This window comes from Schistocerca americana, chromosome 3 (assembly GCF_021461395.2).
Source record: "Schistocerca americana isolate TAMUIC-IGC-003095 chromosome 3, iqSchAmer2.1, whole genome shotgun sequence".
In the NCBI taxonomy this organism is placed as follows: Eukaryota; Metazoa; Arthropoda; class Insecta; order Orthoptera; family Acrididae; genus Schistocerca; species Schistocerca americana.
In genome coordinates, this window is record NC_060121.1 from 751,286,628 (window position 1) to 751,308,636 (window position 22,009).

General features: G+C 40.1%; 1 protein-coding gene across 1 annotated transcript in view; it reads right to left on the reverse strand.

Moving 5' to 3' along the window:
• Positions 1-22,009, reverse strand: part of LOC124606721 (drebrin-like protein) — a 205,742-nt gene that overhangs the window by 58,412 nt on the left and 125,321 nt on the right. Inside the window, exon 7 of the mRNA XM_047138751.1 lies at positions 16,389-16,608. Coding sequence (XP_046994707.1) covers positions 16,389-16,608 — 220 coding nt within the window. The remainder of the gene's footprint in view (positions 1-16,388; positions 16,609-22,009) is intronic.

Below are 22,009 nucleotides of genomic sequence, written 5' to 3' on the forward strand. Positions count from 1 at the left end.
TGTATTGGTTGTGAACAAATAGTTGCCACTATTTAAGTTCCGACCCCCATACTTTAACACATCTTGAATTTCTGAGACATTACATCAATACACATATAAGTGTATCTATCACATCTAGGGACCAAAGTTCAGCTTAGTAATGAATAAACAAATTGTTTTCCAGCACTATTAAACCTCCACACAGCAAATAGGTCTGCTATGGTGCTGTCGTGCCTTGTAGACATTCTGTATACATCCTGTTTCATGGATTTTATTTACAAATTATAACAACCTCGAACAGTGGGATGCTCTCACCTACTACTAAGCTATTTATGCTTTTACATGATCATCTTTTTTTTGACCTTGAGGAATAGGTGGAACATGTGCCTCTCTGTGAGCTACAGGTTACACATCAAACTGAAGCTGAGTAGTGTAGGAGAAGTGGAGAGTGCCTTTTTGTTTTTATACTAACATACAAATATAAAGTATTCTGGATGCAATTACTATTAGTATTGGTTTGAGTAGATTAGTGCCAATTAACAATCTGTCATTGGTATACTTTATAGAAGTAGTTAGGAGGGGCAGACTGTGCCTGTTGACATATAACTTGACTCATTACATATCACTGAAGGATATCCTTAATGGTAGGATTTAAGGAACACAATGTATGAATGAATGAATGTACAACCATCTTTGTTATTAGGAGATTTAGAGCATGCTATATCTATGCTTCACTGCACTGTGCCAGATCCAAAGTGCACTATGGTATATCAGGACACCTGCATTTCGCATCCTAAGTTTATGTTCTCCTGGTTTTAACACACTTTGGCTTGAAGGATAATATACTGATTCCCAAAGGGACATAGTCATAATTTCATTCCTGAATGAAGGATGGATTGCATCAACCCCAGTAGTTATTCTTAATATAGCTCTCTTATTATCTACAAGGATGACATTAGAACAGATTATGAACAACTCTTTCATGTGACCTCTAGAATCCAGAAGACTTTTCAGTCATCTTCAGCTGGGTTAAAAGACATGTGACACTGAATTTGTAAATGTATTTCACTTCGACTTTCTTCCACAGAAAATTTTAATAGAAATACATTTTGCAACTGAAAAAGCCTACCACCCTATCTGTTAATGCAATATCATCCAGTAATAGGAAAAATGGGTATTTCAGGCATGCCTTACCATTATAGTGTGTCCTTTGTTGTAGAATGTTAGTTTAGGTTAAGAGGTATCAATGTCCTCCCAAGGTGATATATCCAGGAGAATGGCGACCCTCAATGGAATGTTTTAAGTCTTAAAAATTTTCCAAGAACCATTAACAGCATACACTGAGGTGCAAATAGTCATGGGATAACTCCTAATATAGTGTCGGACTTACTTTTGACTGGTATAGTTCAGCAACTCGGCATGGCATGGACTCAACAAGTTGTCGGAAGTCCCCTGCAGAAACACTGAGCCATGCTGCCTCTACAGCCATCCATAATAGTGAAAGTGTTGCCAGTGCACAATGTATACACAAACTGACATCTCGATTATGTCCCATAAACGTTCAATGGGATTCATGTGGGGTGATCTAGGTGGCCAAATCGTTCACTCAAGTTGTCCAGAATGTTCTTCACACCAATTGCGAATAACTGTAGCCTGGTAACACGTCGTCATCATTTGGAAACATGAAGTTCATGAATGGCTACAAATGGTCTCCAAGTAGCCAAACATAACCTTTTCCAGTCAATGACCAGCTCAGTCCATTCAATGTAAACACAGCCCACACCATTATAGAGCCACCACCAGCTTGCTCTGTGCCTTGTTGACAACTTGCTTGAGTCCATGGCTTCATGGGGACTCTGCCACGCTCATACCCTACCAGCAGCTCTTACCAGCTGAAAACGGGACTCATCTGACTGTGGTTTTCCAGTCGTCTAGGATCCAACTGATATGGTCACAAGTCCATGAGAGGCACTGAAGGTGATGTCATGCTGTTGGCAAAAGTACTTGCATTGGCCATCTGCAGCCATAGCTCAATAACACCTCATTCCACTGCACTGTCCACTAATGGACATGTTCGTCATACATCCCACATTGATTCCTGCCGTTATTTCATGCAGTGTTGCTTGTCTATTAGCACTGACAACTCTGCAAATGCCACTGTTCTTGCTTGTTAAGTGAAGGTCGTCAGCCGCTGTGTTGTCTATTGTGACAGGTAATGCCTGAAACTTGGTATTCTTGGCACACTCTTGAAACTGTGGGTCTCAGAATATTGAGGTACCTAATGATTTCCAAAATGGAATGTACCATGTGTCTAGCTCCTAGCTCCAATTACCATTCCGCACTCTAAGTCTAAATTGCCATATTGTGGACATAATCATGTTGAAAACCTTTTCGCATGAATCATCTGAGTACAAATGACAGCTCCACCAATGCAATGGCCTTTTATACCTGGTGTACGTGATACTACCGCTAATCAGTTTTTCAGATGGGCATTGCAGAAATTTTATTTGCTTTTGTCCTTATTTTGCTTGCTTGTCTTGCCTGTCTGTTGCATTTGTCACTTCCAACATGCCCACCCCACCTATCCCGCCCCCTGTTCAGGCACCACACCCGCAAGCGTTACAATGCCACACAGCTAATGCAGATGTTTCAGTTCCAGACACAGCAAATGTCTACGTTACTCAACATGGTGCGGCAGCTACTAGCCAATGCTGTATGTCTGATGGAACAAACATCAGCTACTCCAGCTGCTATACCATCTTTTCAGCAGTTTTCTGAACAAGAAGAGGAATGGCTCCAGTGGTTGTCTCTGTTTGAGGCACATCTACTAGCACACAACGTACCAGGTACTGAGAAACTTCCATATGTATTATCCATGGTAGGAAGTGGAGTGTTCTGCTTAACTCAGAAGATGTTTCCAACGCCACTCCTAGTGAACTTGCTTACGGCCAATTGGTTGAGTCACTAACTAATTATTATGACCAACAAATGAATGTGGTAGTGGCTAGGTATCAATTTTTTAACCGCAAAAAATGGCCAGAACAAACATTGTGAGTGGGTAACAGGTTTGCAGGTTATTACAAGGTAATGCAAGTTCAAATGTGCTTGCAGTGCTTCAGATGTTATGTTACATGATTTGATTGTGTACAATGTCCCTGATGTCAAACTCAGAGAACAGATTCTGAAACAGTACAATCCATCATTTCAGCAGGTATAGCAAATACTAGATCAGTATAATTCCGGTGCCCTGTCATCCGTTAAATTTGAGCAGCCAGCTATTTGCCAGGTTGAGTCCCTTATTTGTGATCGGCCCACTCGGCGGCAGCTTGCACTGGCCATGCCGAGTAAACAACGCTGCACGCCACATAAGCGGTTCGCTCTACAGGCTGCTAAACATGCGAACAGAACTAAGTCTTGCGCTCGGTGTTATTCAAGGCACAAACGCCAAAGATTGTCCCTCCCAACAAGCTCAGTGTTATGCTTGCAGATGGAAAGGAAATGTATAGACTGTATGTTTGCCATGGAACAAACATAAGCATTTATTCCAAATCTGCAAGAGGCATTAGCAAAATTAGCAGGCATGCAGTTTCTTCAGTGATACACAAGTTGAACAAACTTTTTGTTCATTTACTTCTTTGTGGGAAACGTGAAATTTCAGTTGGACATGGGTGCCTCTGTTACACTGCTGAATCATAACGCACATGAACTGTTAGGCTCCCCACGCCTGTGTAAAACTAGCACGCAACAGACAACTTATAATGGACAAAACACTCCCTTTTTCGGGAAGTGTACTTTGCCTATCATGTATTGCTCACATACGCAAACAGTTTCTTATACAGTGCTACAATCACATGGGTGTGAAAACATATTTGGTCTTGATTCTTTTGATTTGTTTGGCTTTAATATTCAGAACAATGTGTTGCCAGTGTTTGCATTCAATGCAAAAGGCAGTTTAACTAGCTTGTTAAAGGAATTCCTGGAACTCTTTTCAGAATGTTTAGGTAAGGCTATCAATTTTGTTGCTACTATTACTACGAAAGTTAAAGCTCAGCCAAAATTTTGCTGGGCCAGAATTGTTCCCATTGCAATCCTGGCCCAGCACAAAGTTGCCAATGAACATAAAGAGTTGCAAGATAGTGGAGTTATTGCACCCATATCAGCTAATCAATGGCCAAGTCCACTGGTTTTGCTCCCCAAACCTTCAGGTCACATTCGCCTCTGTGTTGACTTCAAGTCTACGGTCAACCCACAAACTGTGATTGATACTTATCCGTTGCCACGGCCAGAGGATCTCATGAACAAATTAGGTGTTAGGCACTACTTTTCAAAAATTGATTTGCACGACGCGTATCTTCAAATACTTCTAGATTATGAATCTCAAAAAGTGTGTGTAGTAAATACTCATTTGGGCTTGCTTAAATATTTGCATTTGCTTTTGGCAGTGCTTCCACACCTGCCATTTTCCAACGGTATTTGGAACAGCTGACTGCACAAGTACCAAAGTGACATTGTCGTTGCAGGTCGTACACCTAAAGAACATATTGCAAATTTTCGTGCTTTGTTTTATGTGTTATCTGCAGCAGAACTAAAGTGTAGACTGGTCAAGTGTGATTTTTTTTAAATCTGTTGTTTTCGCATCAAAAGTCTTGTCCAAAGCTCAGTGTAACTATTCACAAATTGAGTCTTTCTCAATTTTGGCTATTGTGTATGGTGTCACTAAATTCCACCACTATTTGTATGGCAGAACATTCTAATTAGTAACAGATCACAAGCCTTTGCAGTCCTTGTTTCATTCGATGAAACTGGTTCCTGTACGAACTGCCCAAAAACTGCAAAGATGGGCTTTGCTGTTGTCTCAGTACAAGTATGAGATTGTGTATCGTCTAACGGCTAAACATGGTAATGCGGACGCACTTTCACATCTTCCATTTAGCACTGATACAGACTTTGATGCTTCTGTTGCAATTTGTTGTCACATTGACGCTCAGGATTCTGAAATGCATCAATCTCTTCCGCTGAACTATAGAAAAATTGCACAGGCCATGGAATTTGATTCAGATTTGAACATTTTGTTAACATACATTCGCACATCTTGGCCTCATTCCTTTCGTAGCATAAAGAACTCTGTAGTGCACCAATACTTTGCTCGTTGGCATAGCCTAACTGTTCAGAAAGGAGTGATACTTGTTCAAAATGATTATGGACAGTCACGTGTGGTGATCCTTAAAGCTTTGCAAAAAGAAGTGTTGCAGTTACTTCACCAAGGACACTGGGGGATTGTTCGTATGAAACAGTTAGCATGTTGACACTGTACTTGACAGGGTATGGACACCCAAATAGAACACATGACATCACAGTGTCATGCATGTGTGGGAAATAAGTCTGCTATACCACAAAAATTCTCTGCTTGGCCTAAGTCACAATTGCCATGGCAACGTGTGCACATAGACTTTGCAGCACCTTTTTGGAACACTTGCTGTTTGATTGTGGTTGACTCATATAGCAAATTTCCTTTCAGAGTGTCAATGAACTCGACAATGCCACATTCACTCAGTTCACAAGAAATGAATTTGAAACATTCTGTGAATGCAACGGCATACACCATCTAACTACTGCACCGTTCCATCCACAGTCAAACAGTGAAGTGGAATGTTTTATCAGAACCTTCAGGCAGCAGATGGCCAAACTTCGCTCCACTCTCAATAGGGATCAAGCATTGCAACTGTTTCTCGCCTCCTATCATTCGCACCCATGAGATAGACCACCTTTGGTGGAATCGCTTCACAGCCGCTGCCATCGGGCACTGCTCCACTCTCCTCAGCATCCAGCACCGCAGGAAGGCCACAAGTATCGCTTCGCACTGCTTAATATTGTCTTTTACAGGGTTTTTAGTGGCAGCAGATGGTGTGTGCAAGGTGAGATCGCCGTCAACTTGGGGCTTGCATTTATCTTGTTTCCGGTCCAGGTGCTTGCAGCTCTTACATCAAAATCAAATTCATGCCTTCATATGCACAATGATCTTTCAGTGCTTCTTTCCCCTGATTCACAGATCCAGAGGACTGTGCAGCCATGGCAGCCACCAGAGGGTGTCATCATGACACCGCGGGATGACCCCACAAGGACTGAGGCTTCGCCTCCTCCACCTCCTCTTGTCCTACCGATGGAGCTGGAGCTGCCGACATTGCAGCAGTCACTGCCTTCTTCATCTGGTTCATGGCAACAGGAGGTGGACACGTATCCTTCTGGTCATTTCCCAGGGGATGTTTCCACCAGGGTGAAGGCTGGATGGCAGGGTGACTGGAAGCTGCACGTCCCTTGCAGCCACAGTTTCCGGTTGAGCAGTGCGCCCACCCTCCTACCTCCCCTGCCATGGTCGCACTCCCTACACAAGGACGGTCCATCGCTTTGGGGGGGGGGGGGGGGTGGTGGAGGAGGAATGTTATGGCCTAACAACAAGTGCCAGCATGAAGATGATGAACACAAGAGCAGAAATGGCTGTGAGATGAAGTCAACCTATAGCATGCTGACTAGGACGTCACCACGGCAGGAGCAGCCTCTACAAGAAGACTATATAAGGGCCGCTCCTGCCAGCCTTGGCGAGAGTAGAAGACGGACATTAGTAGAAACCATGCCTTAGAAGAGAGCACTACAACAGCAGTTATTAGTGATCCACAAACTGTGTGACAAATTTGCATGAACATTGTATATAGCAAAGGACACTGATTGTTTGCATATCACCCCTTACTTGCAACACTTCTTGTAAACCAAAGTTAAGTATTGTCAATGTACTTTACTGTAATAAAAATCATTAATGTGATTTGCTTGAATTGTTGTATAGCTATCTGAGAATGCAGCATCCTTTAGCACCCTATAATAGACGAGTGGGCAGGGCCCCACACATTCATTTCAGCTCTCTGTTTCTCTCACTGTACCTGTGACTGACCCCATCTCTTTTTCCCCTTACTTCCTAGACATAAATTTGTACGAAGACTGGGTTTCTTTTAAACTGAAAACCCAATGAAACTGGTACACCTGCCGAATACCATGTGGGGACCTTGCGAGCATGCAGAAGTGCTGCAACACGACACGGAATGGACTTGACTTGTGTCCGAAGTAGTGCTGGAGGGAACTGACAGAATGAATCCTACAGGGCTGTCCATAAATTCACAAGAGTATGAGGGGAGATCTCTTCTGAACAGTACATTGTAAGGCATCGCTGATATGCTCAATAATATTCATGTCTAGGGAGTTTGGTGTCCAGCGGAAGGGTTTAGAGAGTTTGGTGTCCAGTGGAAGTGTTTAAACTCAGGAGAGTGTTCCTGGAGCCACTTTGTCGCAATTCCGGATATGTGAGGTGTCATATTGTCTTGATGGAATTGCCCAAGTCCATTGGAATGCACAATGGACATGAATGGATGCAGGTGATCAGACAGGATACTTATGTACTTGTCACCTATCAGAGTTGCATCAAGACGTATCAGAGGTCCCGTATCACTCCAACTGCACACACCCCACACCATTACAAAGACTCCATCAGCTTGAACAGTCTCCTGCTGACATGCAGGGTCATGGATTCATGAGGTTGTCTCCATCCCTGTGCATGTCCATCTGTCTGATACAAATTGAAATGAGACTCATCCAACGAGACATGTTTCCAGTCATCAACAGTTCAACATCGGTGTTGACAGGTCCAGGCAAGGCATGAAGCTTCATGTCATGCAGTCATCTATGGTACACGAGTGGGCGTTCAGCTCCAAAAGCCCATACTGATGATGTTTCGTTGAATGGATAGCACGCTGATATTTGTTGATGGCCCAGCATTGAAATCTACAACAATTTGTGGAAAGGTTGCACTTCTGTCACACTAAATGATTCTGTTCAGTCGTTGTTGGTCCCATTCTTGCAGGATCTTTTTCTGGCTGTCGTGACATCGTAGATTTGATGTTTTACTGGATCCTTGATATTCACGGTACACTCGTGAAATGGTCATGCAGGAAAATCCTCGCTTCTCTGCTACCTTGCAGATGCTGTGCCCCATCAACATGCGCCAACTATAACGCCACATTCAAATCCACTTAAATCTTGATAACCTGCCACTGTAGCAGCAGTAACCGATCTAACAACTGTGCCAGACACTTGCTGTCCTATATAGGCGTTTCCAACCACAGTGCCGTATTCTGCCTGTTTACTTATCTCTGTATTTGAATACACATGCCTATACCAATTTCTTTGGTGCTTCAGCGGATACCTGTGTATAAAAGTATACACACATGTATCATTTCAAATCTCTTATTCATGCAAGTCAAATTGTGAAAAACAGAAAATGTGCTAATAACCCGGCTGGTATGTGCCCTAAGAGCATGACGACCACGACCATCACCACCACCGCTATTTGCATTACTTCTGATGAGCAATTATAGTACAGCAGTTTATAAATTATTACAAGTACAGTCCTTTTAGGTCCTGTTCTTGAACTCATTAAGTAGTGAAACGAAAAGGTTAAAGTTTTTTTAATCCTTCTTATGTGCTTAGGAATATGCATAATCCTTCCTGTTGTTGTATTCTGTGAGAACTATTTGTTTTAAAATTGAACAGAAAATTAAATTCTTGTGTTGAATGATACACACTTATTTGTGATTCTGGTTTAGGGTTTGATAAGTTATATCTCTTATTTTAGTGGTATGTTTTATAAAAACATACAACCAATAATTTTAATTTGTTTGTGCTTTTGTGCTAATGTATTAATTTATTTTTAGATTTTCTGGGTCGCACTTCATTCAATACACACTCATGAGCCATAACAACATAGCTACTTGCTTAATAAGTACGAGGGTGGTTTGAAAAGTTCTCGGAATGGAATAGAAAAAAGTACTTACATCACTGAAACTTTTTTTATTTTTCAATGTAGTCTACTTGTAGATTAATGCCCTTGGTCCAATGATGTTCCAGTGCCTTGATCCCATCTCGAAAATGAGTTTCCCTCAGGCCTGCAAAATAGTTGTCAACTCCGGCTATCAATTCTTTGTTTGAAGTGAATCTTCGTCCACCAAGAAAAAGTTTCAGTTTTGAGAAGAGATGGAAATCTGATAGAGCCATATCGGGTGAGTAAGATGAGTGTTGCAACAACTCATACCTTAGTTCGTGTAATTTTGCCACGGCAACGTCACGTGTGTGCGGGCATGCATTGTCTTGATGGAAGGTGACTTTCTGCCTTGCGAAACCTGGCCTTTTTTCACATATCTTTTGTTGCAACTTGTCCAGGCGGTTAGCATAGTATTCTCCAGTAATTGTTTGCCCAGTGGGGAGATAATCTACGAACGGAATCCCCTTTGTATTGCAGAACACTGATGCCATGACCTTTCCTGCTGAAGGAATTGTCTTTGCTCTCTTTGGTGGCACAGAATCAACATATTTCCACTGCTTTGACTGTTGTTTTGTCTCTGGGGTATAGTAGTGCACCCAAGATTCTCCTATAACATTGTTCTGATATGTCCATTCTCATGCGGTTTTGATCCAATATCAAGAGTCGCGGCACCCATCTTGCAGATAATTTTTTCATTTCTAATTCTTCAGTTAAAACATAATATACCCTTTCAGATGACATCTGGCAAGCGTGAGCAATTTCACGCACTTTCAATTGGTGATCATCCATTATTATTTTGTGCAATTTTGCAATGATGTCTGCAATAGTGACACATCTTGGCCGATCACTGCGTAGATCATCATATAAGCTCTCCTGGCCAAATTTAAATTCATTTGTCCACTTGGCAACAGTTGAATATGAAGGAGCAGAGGCCCCCCCCCTCCCCCCCCCCCCTCCCAAGTGTATACTGGAAATCAGCATGAATGTCCTTTGCTTTCATACCTTTCTTTATGAAGCACTTAGTCACTGCTCAAATCTCAATTTTTTCCATCTTCGCAAATCACTACGCGGGTACAACAACAGAGCCACTTCACTGCCTCAGCTCTCTTCCAAGAGCACTGATGTGGCACGTGTTTACAGGCAATGAATACCACGTGAAAAACTCGCGCTAGCACTGACCTCTTGTGGTGATTCCAAGAACTTTTCAAACCACCCTCTTATATAGCAACAACTCTTCATGGCATGAATTTGGACCAACATGTGTTCCACTCGAGTCAGGTCAAGTGAATTTGGTGGCCAAGGCACCAACTCAAGTTCACTACCTTACTTCTCAAACCACTGTAGCATGATTTAGGCTTTGTGACACGAAGAGTTATCCACCTGAAAGATTCCCTTACTGTCAAGGAAGACATCAAGCATGAAGGGATGCAGGTGGTTAGCAGCAATATTCGCGTAGTCCACAGCTCTCTGTCCCTTTGACTACTACCACATGTCTCATGGGGGCAAAGGTGAATGTTCCCATAGCATAATATTGCCACCGCTGTATCGTATTCATGGTTCACTGCATGCTTCAAGCAGCTGTTCGCCTGGATAACGTCACATCCAGATACAACCAGTGACCTGGTGATAACAAGAAACGTGATTCTTCTAACCAGCTGACATATTTTGATTGATTCACGGCCCACTCTCCATTATCCCATCATGTTCACTGTAATTGATGACATCACTGAGTCAACATGGGAACAAACAGGGGTCACCTGCAGTGTAACACTATGTCCAACAATGTGCTGAAAGGTGTCCTCGGAAACACTTTTGCTTGCACCAGCACTGTATACTGCACAGTTCACCACCTATCCTGCTTTACAGAGTAGGCATAAATGACCTCCACATTCTTTAATGAAGTGGTTTTGTAGCTCTTCTGCCACTTTCCACAGATGTTCACAACAGTGGTACATGAACAGTCAACCAGCTTTGCTATTTCCATGATGCACATTCTCAGGTGCAGTGCCATATCAATCTGTCCTTCACCAAAATTACTTATGTCTCTGGATTTCTCCATTTGCAACCTTTACCATTAACAGGATGATCCCCATTTGTCCTTGCTCCTCTTACACACTTTTCTTACTGTGTTAAGTGTTCGTAATGTTACGAGGTGGCATTTAGTTTCACAGTGGGTAGTGGTCACATGTTTTGGTTCATCAGTATATATTAGAATACTGTTTTGGTTAGATTCTATGTCAAGACAAACTAATTGCCTGTGTTGATTTGGAAAAGCCACAAGCTACACTTACTCACCTAGAGGAGGGGGATCTGTGACAGTACAGCACAATCTAAAATTTTACATTATAACAAGCTTCAATTTACACAGCAAAGTTTGCCTGCTTATACTTACACAAAGCTAATACAAGAGTGGTTTGACGAGTCTGGTAAAAAAGCAAGAAAAAAAAAAAAAGGTTTTTTTTTGTAAACAATTCACCTTACTTCTCGACATAGTCTACTTTCGGGGGTACACACTTGGTCTAACAATCGTCCAGCTCTTTCTTTCTATCATCATATGTTATGTCAAACACTGCAGATTACTCATTGACTGCAACTATTACTTCCTAATTCGATGAAAATTTCTTCCATTCAGCCAATGTCTCAAGTTAGGAAATGAAAGCATTCACTTTGGGATGAGGAACCAACTGACAGCTCAATTCATGCACTTTCGCCATCATTATCACTGATATATGTGCTAGTGTATTATCCTAGTGAGAGCACTGTTTTGCATGACACCATTGATCTTTTATCAGCAAATGTAAGTTTCAAATGATCCAACAATGAAGCATAATAAGGTCTGGTTATGGTTCTGCTTTTTTCCATGTAATCTATGAGGATTACTCCTTGGAAAGCCCAAAAAACACTGGCCATCACCGTATCAGCTGAAAAAATTGTCTCTGCCTTCTTTGCTGCACTTTCATCAGTCTTTGTCCATTGTTTTGATTGCCATTTTGACTCTGGTGCACAATGATGGACCCAGGTCCCAACATTCAGAAATCAGAATTAAAAGTCGTGTGGAATGCGACTAAACATCGGCAGACATCATTTTGAAATGTTGTGCAAGATGTGCTTTCGGCTGGCAGTGAGCAATCGCACAACCTACCTCACACATAGCTCCTTCATAGCCACTTTTCCATGCAGGTTATTATGCACTCGCTCAGTTGAGATGCCTACAGTCTCAGAAATCTCATGAATGTTTATTCAGTGGTCTTGCGCTACCACTTCATAGATTTTGTCGATGGTTTCCTTTGTGGTGACTTCAATTGGATGGCTGGAGCAGGTTTTGTCTTTGGTGCTTGTCCAACAACATTCAAAATCATTAATCCAAAAGTAAATATACTTCTACAATGGTTCAGATTATGTGCGAACTTCATCCAGTTCTGTTTAGATATGTGCGGCAGTCAAACCCTTTAAATAAAAATGTTATTAATAACAGTATGAAACTCGGTTTTATCCATTTTCAATCACAGTCGACACACTGAGCAATACAGACAGCTGTTGACAATGAACTGTATTCTGTACATTCTTGAAATTCTTTACATGATCCTTGGAATAGTCAAGCTTACCAACCATGAAGACACAACAAACATGTTCAATTCTTTCATAGAAATTTACCAGACTTCTCAAAACCACCATTGTAATTGTATGGAGAGTTATAAAAGGGAAATCTGCTTTAGGGAATATTAATTTTACTTGTTATTGTTGTGAAATGATTCATGAGCAAGTCTAATCATCCACGGGGTGAAAAGAATTCAGCCTGGCCAGACGTGAAGCAGACCGCACACCGGTATTACGCAAATTCCTTGAAGTTTCAAAAATTGTATTTATTGAATTAATGAAAGGTGTGCTAACAGTTTCTTTTTCTGTAGCAACTAGAGCATGCAACTCAAACAATAAAAGACAATTCTGCTTATTTCCGGTATAAGACATTTCTTTATAACCATCTTTTCTTCAGTCAATAATAAGTTCCTGAGTGAAGTACAATGTTGATCAGAAACATTGGTTTTATAAATTTTGCAGAAAATTCAATGAATAAGAGGAAAAAAAGATACAACTCAACTGCAGCTAGTAACAATTCTGAATAATAATAGCATTACTCAATTCTCGTGGCTGTATCAACAGAAAGCTGCAGAACATAATGTTACACATATGTAGGCGAGCCAATCGGGAGCCCAGTATTGATACGAAGTAAGACGAATTTGCTGTACAGCTGAGTGCTACCAGACCCAGTGCTCAAGGCATACCACAGCTGGTCCAGATAGGTGACTAGTACAGATGAATCTATGTACAAAGACAAGCAGCATGATCAGAAATGGGTAAATCTCAAAGCTGGAAACTTGTGAAGCTGTTGCTCGAATGGCCTTTGTGCATGAGATGCACCAAAAATGGCAGAGTGCCAGACAAGCTCAAGGAGGACGTCTTATAGCTCTTCGACAATCTATAATAATTTATAGATAAGTATCAAAGCAAATCTGAATGCCTTTGTCACCTCAGAAAAATGAGGCACATCCAACGACACAAAATATTTTCAATAACTTTAAAACTACAGAACTTAATATTTCACACTGACTAAACAATTTCATAATGAACCTCTGAATCACAATGAACCTCTGAATCTTTTCAACACTGCGTATTATTTCAACAAACAACATTTCGGGCGATAGCACCGCATGCTAGCTAACATCTCACAAAGCCACTCATCTGTACCTATTTTATTTATGTCAATGATGTCCTTTATATTTCTTTTATCAAGCATATGTTTGTCAGAACACAGTTTCTCCATAATTACACACCACATGAATGAAGCATGAATACCTTATATCTTGAAATACTTGTGTAATTACTTAATGAACAGCTTGCCATTTTGCACATAACTTTATTTAAACGTTGACTGCAAGTGCTATTAAAAAGCTATGCTAATTTAAAAGTGGTCAGTCACATCTGTTAAGAGGACACCAAAATTAAAAAGAGAATCAAAAGACACTTCTGTCAAGAAGGCATAAATTATTGAACAACCAATATTTAACAATAATTTGCTGTCACTTAACACGAGCACACTTGCACAAGAATAATAGGTTATTTACTTATGAACAAACCTCTCTCTGTAATTATTTTGAATGATCTGAGTGTGACCAAATATTTACAATTTTTTTATTTAAATATTATTGTAATATATTAGTTTAGTCCAGGAAGTGGTCATGTTGAATCAGATCATGTTTATACAACTTAAGAACAATGGATTTTTGGTGGGACGGCCTTCAGCAAAATGGAAAAGCAGACAGTAGCAGAACACTATGAGAGTCAAGTGGAGACTGGGACTTTTTTCAAGTGAAGAGCTCAAGGGAGTGATCCTGGGTACTATACGTTGAATTCTTGAAGAAGCCAGACCTGCCTGCAGTAAAATGTGTGATTCGGTCATATAGGTGATTAATTCTGGGTGGCGAAGAGCTGCTGTGAGACTTTAATTTTGAGGACACTTTAAGATCTGGTGGAAGACAGACCTGCTTGCGGTAACATGTGACATTTGGTCGTGTCGGTGATGGACTCTGGGTGGTAAATGGCCACTACACTTTTGAGGTGACTTTATATTCCGAGAGATCATAATGTGCTGCAGAGTAGGACTCTAACTATTTCCACTTGTACTACAGAACTGAGGACAGAGTGCGAGTTTCTACTTGTCATATTGCGTGTGAATTTGTAAATCATCATGTTGAATTCTGAACTGTTTTAAGCAGGTGAATATTTCGTGCATCATGAGTATGAAATGGACTTAGTTTTTGCGTATCTCTGATGAATATTTAGTCTGGGGATTTTGCTACCATTCTCATAACGCTCTCAAAGTAACTTTACTGCATTTGATAATGGTATTTTCTGTCTGTATTTTAAACAATTATCATAGGACTACTTCCTGTTTATTCGAGATGTCCTTTCTTGAATAAACATTATTCAACATAATTCTCTGCCATTATGTCAACAACAAACATTAGAACAAACCTTATTACTAAAGTATTCATTTAACTTTTATTTTGCATTTCTGTGTATTTTATTAACTCACAATTCTAGCCAATGCACAGACTATTTGACTGAAGGATCACTGCTACAGATTATTATTTGCAGCAAATTAGCTGTGGGGCATGAAAGTAGACGTGTGTGGCTTGACCCTATAACTATGTCATGCTATTCTTATTAATTTTTAAACTGAGTCATGCATAGCCCAAGTACATAAAGTACGAGTACTTGCAGGCAAAGACACAACTGCTTTGCTTGCATGTGATGCTATTTGGAAGAGCAACTACATTAGCAGTAATTGTTAGGTATCTTGCATCTCTTGCATCCTGGTATCTAATTTCTGCCAGAATAGAGAACACTGTTTCTGCAAATAATGAAATACGGACAAGTCTGTTCTGCAAAACTCAGTCAAGACCAATACTTCTGAAGTCATTGATTCAAAGCTGCATGAAATATGAACATAAACAATGTTAAATGCATAAAACAAATGTACAATAAGTAACCAAAGTAGTATACGCAAATGGAGCACATATAAATATAAAAAAAATATAATACACAATACATGTTTGGTATGGAAACTTTTGTTTTTACTAAAGAAACCTTTTCACCACAGCTCTACCACATATGAACACCTGATGAAAGATTTTACAAGAAAGCTATAATTAATATAGAATGTCTACACCATTAGAAATAATGACATTTGTGTCCTATACTTTCACCTATTTGTTTCATTACAGCTTTATTTCTTGCTAGCCATATTTTTTCTCCATCTTCTGCTTTGCAAATCAGCTTTACATTCATTCTTCTGGAGCCACTTTAAACATTTTTTTTTCTAAAATATTGTTCTGTCTTCGTCTCAAGTAATTTTTTTTTCTCTTGAGGTCACAGCCCAGTATCAGTGCTTGACTGTAGTTTTCTTTATTCTTTTATTTTCTGACTGGTTTGATATGGCTCACCAAAAATTCCTCTCCTGTGCTAACTTTTTCATCTAAGAGTCACATTTGCAACCTAAATTCTCAATTATTTGCTACATGTATTATTCCAAGCTCACCTTTCCCCCCCCCCCCCCCTTTAGTATCATGGAAGTTATTCCCCAACATCTTAACAGGTATCCTGCCATCCTGTTCCTTCTTTTTGTCAGTGTTTTCCCTGTAATCCTTTCCTCACCAATTCTGTGGAGAACCACCTCATTCCTTACCTTATCACTCCACTGGACTGTAATATTTTCATTATTAACAATATGTTCAGAAGACTCATTCTTCATGTGTGCACAGAAGAATCTATGGTAAATTGTATCAAGGCAACTGATACATGACTTGTCATTCATAAATGTCACTTACTGATAGCATCAGAACAGAACAACATGAGAAAATTTCCTATTTCAATGTCAGATGTACTGGGCACATGATGGAGAGAAAAGAATATTGTATGTCTAGGTATGCTACTTTGTCATTAATTGTAAAAGCAATCAAAAATTATTTTATTATTCAAAAATTACCTGGAGTTGGAACAGACTGTACTTCCTCTTGGATTCCATTCTCCATTTTTGGAGGCCACACTGGCAATGAAGCTTTTCTGCCAAGAGGACTGGAGTTTGCCGATAAGTCAGGGGGCGTTGCTGATGCACGGCGTAAATTGTGTAGCTGTCCTGCACATGTATTCTTCTCAAACACAGCTCGGGCATCAAATTTGCGTTGGGATATGAGATCCTGTGCTTCCTGTCAATAAGAACACCTAATATAAATTGTACATCAAGGAAAAAACTGTACAACTACACCACTAAGCATCAAAATTGCAACAACAGGAAGGATAAAAATAACAAAATTTTTCTTATTGCGCATATAAACTATTGTAGGAAGAATACACAATTAAATTGTATGTGGTTTGGGGTTACACAGTGAGCAAAATTTAGTACACTGAGTGGGCATCAACTTAGCTTGGATGACACAACTGTTATGTCATTCTATGCTGCTTCAACTCTGGCATAGAGTTAATCAATCATACTGCCTTTCAAGCGGTGGTACGATAGACTCTCAGCAACCCTTGACAAAAATTTTTCATTGGGTGACAGGTCTGAAGGATATTCTGCTGAGCGCAAAAGTGAAACATACTCTGCATTGGGGTAGGTCAGGAGAGCACGGTTACCATGCAGCCTCGCATTATCTTAATGAAAGATAATGTGAAGTAGATCTTGGGCTCAGCACCCAACCTGAACATGTCTGAAATTTCATGGCCCCCCCCCCCCCCCAAAAAAAAACCCTGGTTAAAAGTGATCAAGTTGTGTATTCAATGACACCCAATATGATCACTCCAATTGCTGGGCCCACATGATGATGAATAATACAATATGATAACATTTGTCCTCTTTGGAGCATCCACACATGGGTATATCTATTGGATGCTGTACACATAATCAGAAATTGTCTGAAAAGATGATGTATCACTATCTTTGCACTTCTCTCTCTTGCAACATGAAAGGAGGGTACAACAACAATTGACCTGCTGGCAGTTCAAGGTGCTTCAACCACTGCTGCAATGTCAGTGCGGATGCTGCTGCAAACAAGCCCATTTGCTGACTCGAGGTATGATCAAAAGTATCCAGACATTTATTACTGGACACTGATACAGGGTGTGTCCAACCTTCACCTTTATGATGGCTTAAATTTTGCTGAGCACACTTTCAGTGAGGTGTCTATGTCTATTTGTTTGTGGAGCCAAAATCAGAGCAGTCAGTGAGTTGGATGCAGGTTCTGGTGTGAAACTGATATTCTAACTCATCCCAAAGGTATTCCACTGAGTTCAGATCGGATTCTGTTCATTTCAGAAACGTTATTGTCCATCACACATGCTGCCTTATGACAGGAAGCATTGCCGTGCTGATACAAACAATCATCATCTCTGAATAGTTTCTCTACTGTGTGCAGCACTCAATGCTGTAAAATGTGTTCATATCCTTCTACATTTACTGCTTTCTTAAGCACAAAAATGGTAACACATCCCATACCATAATACCACTTCCTCCATACTTCACTGTTGGCACTACACTTGATGGCAGGTAACATTCTCCAGTCGTTCACCAAACACCAACCCACGACTGGATTGCCACAGGATATAGTGCGAGCCATAACTATGAATCACTCCTTTCCAGTTTTTAACTCCTTACGCACAGTCATTGTGCTAGCTGGACTGCTGGTGGTCACTCTGGAACTTATGAATGATTCCTTCCACTTCCTTCACGCATTTTTTACAACCACCCATCGCAATGCTTGATGGTCCCAGTCTGGTCTTGGTTTAGCTGTGGTTGTTCCTTTGTGTTTCCACTTCATAGTCACATCAATAGTTGACTTGTACAACTTTATAAGGACTGAAATGGCCGCGATGGATTTGTTACTTAGGTGATATCCAATGACTAATCCACATTCGAAGTCGCTGGGTTTCCTTGACCAACCTGTTCCGCTGTTACTGCTTCTCTACTGACAACACAACACTCCTCGCCTCCTTTAATGCTGGCGGGTCCCCTTCTTGTGACATCTACTGGTCAATTCTATACTACACATGGGTGTCCAGTTACTTTTGATCAGATAGTGTATGTCTGTTTTCTTGGGCACTAGTTGTGCAGGGCCACTTAGATCCTGCATGCTGTTGAGTAAGCCCATGCTGAACAAATCAATTCCTTATTTACATGAGAGTCATGGAATCTTGATCAATGTGAATCATTTCACAAAATGATAAACAACTGTCATGATAAGCCTCAATCTTGCTGCTGTAGAACTCTGCCATCTGCTGGTAGCTGTTTATCCTTTTTACACAAGGCATAACATGATCATCTCACAAACAACCAATCAAAAGCAATTTCTGAATGAGAGACCTGCTGGGTCATTTTTCCTAATATCCAGAATGTAGACAGCTTTACTCCTACTTACCTTTTGCAGCTGCATTGAAATGCTAATCATCTACATATCACAGAATGTGGTGCATTCATTTCATGCTAATTTCACATTTGTTGCATGTCATCTTAACGCTGTTAAATTTTTAATGACTGAAATGTGTTTGCTCAACACAGCTAATGTATGTTCAATTTAGAAACAAGACAAAATCCATTGTCAGGGAAAAGTAAAAATGCAAAATATGAAAAGGTAGTGTCAGGTGTATGGACACCTAAAGGAAGACAAGACTCTTCTAATCTTCAGATAATAGGAATAGGTGAACGTGGGTGGGTTGCAGTAAGAGCATTAAAGGTTACATTCATTCAAGTTTAATTCCATCTTTGACATGCCAAAAAATAAAATATCATCATTAGAACTCCCAAATGTGAACCTCAGCTCTTGCATCATTGTATCTGAATTCCTTACTGTGTCACAAGAGGGTTTGTAACCTCTTTTCAAGCCTGAACATTCATGAAAGCTTTCTGGCATGATCCTGCATGGTAGATAAACAATGGCATGAGGAAAGGGAACCACTCACTATAGAAGAAACATTGAGTAACCAACTAGAATATACGGACATCGAGATTGTGTCTGTTTGTGGCGACACAGGAGAGCAGTTCAGAGTTGGACAAGTGGCCGAAGGTGACTGTCGGGTTGCGGCCCCAGTGTCAGAGAAAGTTTATGTCACTGAATAAATATTTGATTGATTAAGATCCTGAGAGATGCCTGAATAGAGGAAGTGTTTATGTAAATGTGGAAGAAGTTTTGAAAATTTACAAAAGAAGTATCGAAATGAGTGGCAGCCATTGATGCTACAAGACAATATGAATACTGTCAAAAGTCACCACTGACATTACTGGATACTGAAAGAAGTCATATTATTTAATGAGTGAGCTACAGAGACTTTTAAATTCTTCTGAATGTAATTTAAAAGATGAAACTTCTTGTTGTGACTAGACTGAATAGTGCTTCAGACAGTGTGAGCCAGACTAGGGACCCTATACAAGTATCAAGGATAAATAAACTGTATTTTGATTTAGTGACTTATTATCATTTCAGTTCTATTGTTAAATACAGATTCTTGTATGCACGGGAGACAGTGTGTAGGTCGGTTTAGGCCTAAGGTACAATTCAGTAGCTGTCTACATATCTGCCACCCCTTTCGATCATCCCAATGCAAAAAATACATATTAAAATAAATAGGGATTGTTACATGTGGCTTATGATGCCAGGGCACTGTTCTTTGGTGAAAAAATTGTGGACAAAAATAGAAATTACAGGACATTAATCAAAGTTCTATTAAATAAAGGTACTGTCACATTTTATAAAAATAACTTTAGTGAACAAAACTGTGCCACACTGAAAGGTAATAACAATTTACTAGTAATGAATATTGCATGAAATACTATATGAAAATACAATAATTTTCAGTACAGAAATAATCATGGACACTGAATAAAGATGATGCACCACAAAACTTGATTAAGAAAATAGATGCAAACGGTATCTGTGTATATGTGGGAAGCGTTTTTCACCACATTTGGATGACAAAGGAAAGAAGAGTTGCAGAACCATTGTGTAGTGATGCATCATATCTGCAGCATTATGTAGCAGTGGCCAGATTACAGCCTCAGGTGGACAAAAGTAAGTGTCGCATATAACTGTGCAAATGGAGTAACACTGCATGGCACACACTGCTGCTAACAAGGGAACCTCCCCATCGCACCCCCCCTCAGATTTAGTTATAAGCTGGCACAGTGGATAGGCCTTGAAAAACTGAACACAGATCTATCGAGAAAACAGGAAGAAGTTGTGTGGAACTATGAAAAAAAAAGCAAAATTTACAAACTGAGTAGTCCATGTGCAAGATAGGCAACATCAAGGAAAGTATGAGTTGAGGAACGCCGTGGTCCTGTGCCTAGCATGAGCAGCTGTGGAACAAGAGGTCCTGGGTTCTAGCCTTCCCTTGAGTGAAGAATTTAATTTTTTATTTTCAGACAATTATTATCTGTCACCAGTGGCGTATAGAACATATCAGATGTGTTTTCCTGTGGAGGAATCGGTTGACCTATGACCTTGCGATAAAATGTTTTCGGTTCCCATTGGAGAGGCACATCCTTTCGTTTACTAATCGCACCGTTTTGATGTGCGGTCGCAAAACACAGACACTAAACTTACTACAGTGAACAGAGACGTCAATGAACGAATGGACAGATCATAACTGTGTGAAAATAAAGAAATTAAAATTTTCAGTCGAGGGAAGATTTGAACCAAGGACCTCTCGTTCCGCAGTTGCTCACGCCGACCACGGGGCCATGGAGCTCCTAATCTCACGCTCTCCTTGATGTTGCCTATCTTGCACATGGATAATCAGTTTGTATATTTTGCTTATTTTTTTCATAGTTCCACACAACTTCTTCCTGTTTTCTCGACAGATCTGTGTTCAGTTTTTCAAGGCCTATCCACTGTGCCAACTTATAACTAAATCTGAGGGGGGTGCGATGGGGAGGTTCCCTTGTAAGCACTATTAATAGTGTGAATAGTGCACTGCAATTATTAAGAACAATTCTGTTTGTGATAATGTACTGTGCTGTGTTATGATCCTTTTTATGTACTGTAGTAACAAATCCAATATGGATGACCAAAACAATACAGCTAACAATGGACAGTGTAGCCTTAGCTAAATTTGAGGATATTAAGAAAAAAGAGTTAGTAGGTTCAGGTTTTGGGGAGTTTAGTACAACTGAAACCAGTTTGGGTATGAACAGTACCCTAGAGATTGAGAATCAAAATGCCTCCACATCGCTACCAAAAAGCATGCAACAGGAAACAGATGTGGACAATCCAGTGGCAAGATATTTTTCTAGTATGTTGCAATTCCTTTGCAGAATCTGGTTAAATGGCGGCAAGAAAATCCGGATAGTTTGGCTAATTGTGCTAAAGATTTTGTTGCTAGAATCAAAGAAAGTGCAGAGAAAAATCCAGTTAATCCAGTTCACATGATTGGAAAATGCGAAGGAGATTTTGCTGTTAGAACTGAAGACAAAATAGATAACTGTTTCGAAGAAGAAAGGCAAATTATTATATGGCATTAGGAGGAAGTACTTAACAAATTTAAACTAGAGATGATGCAAGGAAGTAAAATTCTTGCCATTGATGAAGTTAAGTACAATCTTGCGGATTTGAAAGATAA